The following is an 8,651-nucleotide window of genomic DNA, read 5'->3' on the forward strand; positions in this document are numbered from 1 at the left end:
GAGGGGAAGAGAGAGCGAGCGGGGAGGGCGGGGGGGGCAAGCAGGCGTCTGCGCATGCGCAGGGCTGCGACTGGAGCGGGGTAGGAGCGTGCAGCGCGGGGACGTACATGGAGCGAGTGGCGAGACGCGTGTGCATGTGAGAACACGTGTGTGCACTGCATGGATGTGCCTGGAGTACATACATGTGCTTAGGGACACACGTGTGCACGTCCAGACACGCATGTGCGGTGCAGTGACACACCTGAACCGCATGTGTGTGCATGGGAACACGTGTGCCTGGCAGGGATATGTCTGGAGCATGTGCGTGTCCACAGGGACACACGTGTGCACATGGGGACATGTGTGTGAAATGCAAGGGTGTGCGTGGAGCGCATGTGTGGGTATGGGGACATGTGTGTGCCCAGCAGGGACATGTCTAAAGCATGTGTTTGTGCATAGGGAAACATGCACACCTGGAGCATGTGTGCGTGCATGGGGACAAATGTGCACATGGGGACATGCGTGTGCAATGCAGGGATGTGACTGAAGCACGTGTGTGGGTATGGGGACATGTGTGTGCCCAGCAGGGACATGTTTGGAGCATGTGTGTGTGTACAGGGACACTTGTGTGTAAAGCAGGGACATTATGGAAACACATGTGTGTCCATAGGGGCGCGCATGTGCACATGGGGACACACACGTGCAATGCAGAGTTGTACCTGGACGGTGTGTGTGAACATGGGGACACGTGTGTGCATGTGGGCACATGCGTATGCAGTGCAGGGATGTGCATGGGGCACATGTGTGGACATGGGGATATCCATGTGCCCTGCAGGGACATGCCTGGAGTGTGTGTGTGTGGACACGTGTGCAATGCAGGGCCGCACATGGATCATGTGTTTGTGTGTGCACGTAATGACACACCTGGAGCATGTGTGCATAGGGACACATGCATGTGGTGACACACGTGCAATACAGGAACACATCTGAACACGTGTGTATGTGTGGGGACACACTTTGAGCACGTGTGTATGTTTGGGGACCTGCATGCATGGCAGGGCCACATTTGGAGCACAGGTGTGTGCATGTATGTACATGGTGTTTCCTCATTACCATAGGACACAGATGTTGCATAACTTCCCTGTGCCCAACCAGGACCCCAAATGTTCACAGTGTTGGGTCCCCACCTCAAATTGGGCCTTGGTGGTTCACTACTGGGAAGCTTTCTTTGAGGTGTTGCTACCACCCAACCCTACGTCCATTTCTCATAGTGGCCATGAAGAGGACTCTAGAGGAACAAGGTGGTCCACACCAACCCAATGGGTACAGAGAACTCAAACACTCACCCATGGTTTGAACCATGGAACTCATGGATCCTTCATGAGGAGGTGACTCCTGCCCATCTCCACCCAGACATAACCGTGGTGAATTTGAGGTGCTTCAGACTGGTTGGTGTGGTAGGCCTCCACTGGGTCGTGTCTCAACGAGGTCCATGGCAGCACTTCATTGCACCTCAACCTCCCCCAGTTCACCCAACACAAATCCATGGATGCACCAACTCTTTGACTTGAGTTGGCCAACAGAGAGACAAACTGCACTGAAGAGGAGTGTGAAAGAAATGGAGCAGCTGGTTGAAAATCCACACGGGGTTTCAAAAAAAAACAAAACCCAAATCAAATCAAATCAAAGTAAGAAAATAAAATAAATGAAATTAAATATAAAATAAGATAAAAACAAAATAATTTTAAAAAATGAAATTAAATAAAATATAAAATAATGAAATTCTATGAAATGAAATGAAATCATAAAATAAAATGAAACAAAATGAAATTAAATAAAGTGAAATATGAAATAAAATATAAAATAATTTTTGAAAATGGAATGCAATGATGAAATGAAATAAAAATTAAATAAAGTTAAATACAATTAAATTAAATTAAAAATTAAATTAAAATAAGAAAATAAAAACCCCAAGATTGCAAATAATCACAGTTGCAGGATGCGGAGGAGGTCCTCAGAGGTTGCAATTAACCTGGATGAGCAATGTCTGCCTTTCCCTTGTCCTGCTGCAATGCAATCTTGCTGTCTCCTTGGGATCCCAGGATGGTTTTGGGTTGGGTCGACTGGAGGATGTCGAGACACAGTGACGTGGTGCCATGGACCTTGCTGAGGCACATCCTGATGGAGGCCCACCACACCATCCAGCCTGCAGCACCTCTAATTCACCAGGAATGGCATCCCAAAGGGACCTGGGGCTCCTCACCTGGACCTGTTGCTGCTCCCCATCATCCATGACCCCACCAGGTGCCTCCGGAGAAGACCCCAACCTTGAGTGATCCTGAAGCCAACAACCCTTGGCCATGTCTAGCGCTGATTAACTCATCAGTGTGTTAATTAACCACCGTGTCCCATCCACGTGACATCCAAAACCACTGTCCCAAACCCAAAATTGACATTTTTGCTGCTTGCTTTTGTTATTTTGGGTTTTTCACCCAACTGAAGACAACCCCTCATTGAAGTTCCAGCAGCAAGGGAACTGCCTGGGCTCCTGCAGAAGGAGAATTTTTTGGTTTTCCTTATGAATCTTCCCTCCTCTATCATTATTTTAATTAATTTTAAAGTGTTAACTTGAGTTAATTAACTTCATTTTAATTCATTCTGAATCACTGTGGGCAAGTTTGGGGTTTCTTTCTGAAGAAATTAATGTATTATTCCTGCTTCATTTCTGTGTTTCTAGCATGTGTTCATTCATAATTAGTTTTAAATATCCTTTAATTGCTCATAATTAATTAAATAACAAGTTTGATTTGGAATTGTTGCACGTGAATATTTTTAATACTTGACAATCTTTATAATTCCAGGTTTTTCCTTAAAATTTAACTTTAGTGCCCTGGCTGCAGTTTAAAATCCTTTCTTTCCTTTTTAAAAAAAAATATTCCCCCAGTCACATGTATTAATTCTTTTATAATAAGAAAACTTAAAAATATCTAAAAATTAGTATGTTCACTTTCAGTTTTCTCTGTACTTTAACTAACCAAGCACTGCTTATAGAGTTTTAATGCCTTTTAAATATGATGAAATATGAATTTCTGAAATACAAACTATGAGATTTTTTAACTAACAATCCATTCATGCCAAGGTGTTTACAAACATAGCTGTTATCTGACTTTTAATAATTATTTAAGCCAGTATACTTGCATTTTCACAGAATCACAGAATTTTGGAGGAAGCCTGCAGTTATTTTTATTTAACTGTTGCTTACAAAACACCACATAGATTTCTTTGGTCTTCAAAAGTGATCTTAGATCTTCAAAAATGAAAAAAACTGAAAAAATTGAAAAATCAAAATAAAATTAATAAAAGAGAAAAAGTCTGTATCTTCAAAAACTCAGATTGCAAAATTAAAAAAAGGGAAATATTTTGAGGTTTTCCCTGCAGTTTTTAGTTTTTGCTGAATTTCTCAACTGGAAGCGAGGCAGATGATGGGTTAATTAACCCAAGGGTTAATTTAATTTCCCAATTCCACCCGGGGGCAGGTGAAAGTTCCTCTTTGAAGTGTTTAAACATTTCTTAATCCTATTTTTCTCTCCTGTTTGCTTGCCAAACAGAGCTGGAGCCAAAGGGAAATTGCTGCTTTTGTGATTGTCTTCAAAAACTCAACTGTCCACATGACACCGGCAAATTCTCAAATTTCTGCACACACCCCGGGGAATCATATTTTAAACTTTTATCCTGGAGAGAGACTTTTTACAAGGGCACGTAGAGACGAGGCAGCCTAAGAGTTGTTTGCAAAATTAAAAGTGTTTTCTGAACGTTCTCCTGGGAATCACAGAATAGTTTGGGTGGGAAGGGAACTCAAAGCTCCCCCAGTCCAACCCCTGCCATGGGGACCCCCCCACCAGACCAGGCTGCTCCCTTGTCCAACCTGGCCTTGGGCATTGCCACAGAGGGGGCACCCACAGCATCTCTGGGCAACCCGTGCCAGGGCCTCACCACCCTCTCATTTAAAAATTTCTTCCTAATATCTAGTCTAAATCTGCCCTCTTCCAATTTAAAACCATCACCCCTCATCCTATCACTCCATGATTTGGTAAAAAGTCCCTCCCCAGCTTTCCTGTAGGCCCCTTGAAGTCCTTGTAGGCTGCAATAAGGTCTCTCTGGAGCCTTCCCTTCTCCAGGCAAGCAACTCCAACTCTCTCAGCCTGTCTCCAGCCCTCTGATCATCTCTGTGGCCTCCTCTGGGTCTGCTTCAACAGCTCCATGTCTTTCTTGCATTGGTTGCTCCAGAGCTGGATGGGAGACTCCAGGTTGGGTCTAACTAGAGCAGAGTAGAGGGGCAGAATCCCCTCTCTCGCCCTGCTGGCTACACTGCTTTGGCTGCAGCCCAGGACACAGTTGGCTTTCTGGACTGCAAGTGCCCATTGCTGGCTCATGCTGAGCTTCTCATCAACCAACACCCCCAAGTCCTTCTCCTCAGGGCTGTTTTTGACCCATTCTCCACTCAGCTTCTGTTTGTGCTTGGGATTGCCCCTGCCCAGGTGCAGGACCTTACACTTAGCCTTGTTGTACGATGGCTGCTTAACAACCTCGCAAACTGTTACAGAATCACAGAATCATAAAGGCTGGAAGAGACCTCTGAGATCATCAAGTCCAACTGTCAACCCAACACCACCATGTATGCTAAACCATGTCTTGAAGTGCAACATCCACTCACTTCTTGAACACCTCCAGGGACGGTGACTCCACTTAGGGCTGGTTTGATGGTTGGACTCGATGATCTTAAAAGTCTTTTTCTTGCTTGACCACTCTTTCAGTAAATAAATATCTCACAATACCCCATCTAAACCTCCCCTGGCACAATCTGAGGTCATTTCCTCTTGTCCTATCACTGGTTACATGGGAGAAGAGACCACCACGCACCTCTCTACAGCCTTCTTTCAGGTAGTTGTAGAGGACGATGAGGTGTTCCCTCTGCTTCTTCTTCTCCAAAGTGAACAACTCCAGCTCCCTCAGACACTCCTCATAATTCGAGGTTTCTCCAGACCCTTCACCATCTTCATTCCCCTTCTCTGCACATGGTCCAATGTGTTTAGGGCAGCAAGGGAAGGGAGATGAGAGCTTGGTCCATCAGAAAATAGCCTTAGAGCTCCTTAAATGCCCTACAAGCCAGCAGTCCCTTATCCACACAGCCTACTTTTGAGGTAGAATCCGCATGAGAAATAATCGGAGACTATCTGGGTATCCATGTATTATCCCATAATACACATCCCATATCCTGAAGATCTCCTGATGGTGGGGACATGGGGTGGATGGTCTCCTGTCTGAGACCCGCTATGGGACACAGGTTGCCCAGAGAAGTTGCGTATGATCCCTCCCTCATTGTTTTCAAGACCAGGTTGGACAGGGCTTTCGTTTCTTGGCTTTAAGTCATCACCCTTACCCCGTCTCTCTCCCTCCCCATGGTAGCAGTGCAGAGCTGCAGCACCCCAATCCCATCCCCACTCAGACGTGATGCTGATCCACTACGTGACGTATGAAGGCATTACATTCCTCCCAGCCTACAGCTACGAGCACAACTTGAGTTTCAGCCACAATGAGTTCCTGGTGCGGGACGACGACATCTTCAATGTCACCTATCCCAAGTCTCGTATGAGGGGTGAAGAGAGGGGCTGGCCAAAGGTAGAAAGGGGCAAGGAGAAGTGTGAGGGATTTGGAAACATCTCTAGATGTTATTCAGAAGGACAGTCTTTTCTTGTGGTGGAGAACAGGAATGTTTTTGGAGGGTTTTACCACAGTGATTGTTCATGGGCAGAGCAGAACCATCTCTTGGGAGTGCACGGACTCATCTTTACTTTCCCTGGCAGGCACCGTTTGGATGACTGAGATGCTGAGCCTCATCCACACCCATGGCCACCTCAGCTGGAACCAAACTGTCCTCAATTCTGATTGCGTGCCCTGGTTCCCAACCTATCTGGGTTTGGAGGCAGCTCTCAGCTACTCCCCACCTTGCCTGCTGACCTGCTACCTCCCCAGGCACATCTTCCCCAAGTCTTTCTCCCAGTCCAGCGCCAAGGTGGGATGAGGACTCATGGAAAGCTTCAAGTGGCATGGGGGGGGCAGGGAACACCATCATCCAGGATCTGGGGAACCGTAGTGTGAGAGGTGTTGTGTGAGGACCTTGGTGGTTGCCTGGGAGAGTAGCAAGTGTCCTTCATGCCCTTCAGATGGAAATATTCAGAGACTCATCTCATATGCTGCCCCTCCTACATATTTTGGAGAGTCTCCAATAGTTCTAAGGGACCAGTGTGTTCATGGAGACCCCTGCCCAAGGTCTACATGAGTAGCACAGAGTTGGTCATTCTGTGTCAGATCCTTCTTCAGATCTACACCTACTCCCCTTCTCCTAACTGGAGCATATCACTCCTCTACACACTCTACCCCAGGTTATTTACACCCTACGGGACCCTTGAGATGTTGTCGTCTCCTACTACTATTTCTCCAAGATGTGCAACAGCTATGAGGATCCCACGTCCTTTGAGCGGTTCCTGAGGGTCTTTCTGGATGGGGAGTGTGACCGTGGTTTGGGGCTTACTCAGGGGTGGGTGGGCAGTGTCTTCCATTCCTTCTGGCTCAAGGGTCTTCTGCTATGGTCCACTGATGATGGCTGTGAAGCCAGGCTTGCCACAAGAGAGAGGTGAATGGCTCAGGAGGAAAGCACAGCTCTTCTGGAAAGACACACAGGTCCACAAAGCCCTGTTGTGCTTTGAAACGGATGGAAAGTCAGTTTCTCTGCTTTTTTCCTGCAGAGTTCATATGTCTTCAGGACGCCTTGGTCAATAAACCTTATAAAGCCCTTGCAGGACCTTACCCATGAGCTTTGCACACCCCTAGCTTCAGCCTCTTCCTACCGTGGAGGTGGCTGGAGAAGTACCCACTGCTCAGCTGGATCTCCCAGTCCCAACTGCTCCCTAGACACCATGGCTGCCCTGCTCCCAACCTTGTGTGAACCCTCCTCAGTCTTGCCCTGCCCTGACCTATTGCCTTTTACCTTCTGTCAGTGCCCCATGGCTCCTGGTTTGAACATGTCTGAGACTGGATGGAAATGAAGGACATGGAGAACTTTTTCTTCATCACCTATGAAGAGCTGAAACAGGTAGACACCTAGGCAGACCCTCCAGCTCCACACATGCTGGTGTGTCACAAGCTCTGGTGGTAATAGGCTCTGTCTCTCCCTCCAGGACCTTCCTGGCAGCATAAGATGTCTCTGTCGGTTCCTGGGGCAGGATCTGGATGAAGAGGCCATCTCCTCTGTGGTTCAAAATGCCTCCTTCACAGTCATGCAGGAGAACCCAATGTGCAGCTCTGTCCTGCTCCCTGCAGACATCATGGATCAGACAAAGGGCCAGTTCCTGAGGAAGGGTGAGCAAGAGGGATTCCATCACAACATCACAGGGTTGTGTCAGACAGAGCAAGGATGGCTTGGAGAGCCACATAATGGTGCATTTGGGTCTGAAGAGCAGGGTCCATAGTCATAGAGCCATAGGATAGAGTCATTGAATGGTTTGGGTTGGAAGGACCCATTGAAGGTCATCTAGTCCAATCTCCTTGCAATGAGCAGGGACATCTTTAACTAGACCAGATTGCTCAGAGCCCTGCCCAACCTGACCTTGAATGTTTTGAGGGATGAGGATAGTCTTTCATTTTGGACATTCCCCAAGAGCTGAGCCTCTCCCCTTGTGCCTATAGAGCAGAGAGAGAGTCTTCATGCTGCAGTGAGCTCTAAGCCTGAAATGCTTCTTCCTCAGGCATCTGCGGGGACTGGAAGTACCATTTCACAGTGGCACAGAGTGAGAACTTCGACATGATCTACAAGGCCAGGATGGAGGGTCTGAACATGGCCTTTCCTTGGGACAGGTGTTAGAATTCAGCCCTAACTGAAGCCAGCTGAACACTGGGTATAAAGCACCCATGGGCAACTGGTGTAACTGGTTGCTGTTGGTCAGACGGGTTTGTACCTGGGGCTGCAAATGGTACTGAACCTTAGCATGCAAGCAATTAATTTCATAAAACCATAGAATCTAAGAGTCATTTAGGTTGGAATTTACCTTGAAGATAATCAAGTCCGACTGTAAACCTTGTACTGCCAAGCCCACTGCTAAGCCATGTCTCTAAGCACCTCATCTATCCTGTGATAAGATGAGTGGAAATGGCCTCAAGTTGCACCAGAGGAGGGTTAGACTGGATATGAGGAAAAATTTCTTTACTGAAAGAGTGGTTAAGCACTGGAAGGGAGTGCCCTGGGAGGTAGTGGAGTCACCATCCCTGTAGCTGTTAAAAAAATGCATAGATGTGGCACTTCAGGACGTGGTTTAGTGGCCACGGTGGTGTTGAGTTGACAGTTGAACTTCATGATCTTAGAGGTCTTTTCCAACCTTAATGATTCAATGATTCAGTGATTCTATATTTATAACTAGAGGAAGATGTCTTAGATCCTATACGGTGACTCCAGCATCACTCAGTGCACATAACCCACCCATCTTGCCTTTGGAGACATTAGGATATCGGACAGAGGCCAGTGGGATGTGCTATGGTGTGTGCAAATGCTTTCCATCAAAGATGAGACCACTAAAGGGCTTCACTGACTTTGGCAAAGTGTGCCTTGTACATCCAGA

General features: G+C 47.0%; 1 protein-coding gene across 1 annotated transcript; it reads left to right on the plus strand.

The window, feature by feature from the left end:
• Nucleotides 1–5,490: 5,490 nt before the first annotated feature.
• Nucleotides 5,491–7,900, plus strand: LOC104535911 (sulfotransferase family cytosolic 2B member 1-like). Its single transcript, XM_010190858.1, is given in 6 exon segments — nt 5,491–5,626; nt 5,844–6,052; nt 6,423–6,549; nt 7,038–7,132; nt 7,218–7,398; nt 7,785–7,900. Coding segments are annotated over 6 exon segments (864 nt in total).
• The last annotated feature ends 751 nt before the right edge of the window (nt 7,901–8,651 follow it).

The sequence above is a fragment of the Mesitornis unicolor genome, unplaced genomic scaffold (assembly GCF_000695765.1).
Source record: "Mesitornis unicolor isolate BGI_N332 unplaced genomic scaffold, ASM69576v1 scaffold9268, whole genome shotgun sequence".
NCBI classification, from domain to species: domain Eukaryota; kingdom Metazoa; phylum Chordata; class Aves; order Mesitornithiformes; family Mesitornithidae; genus Mesitornis; species Mesitornis unicolor.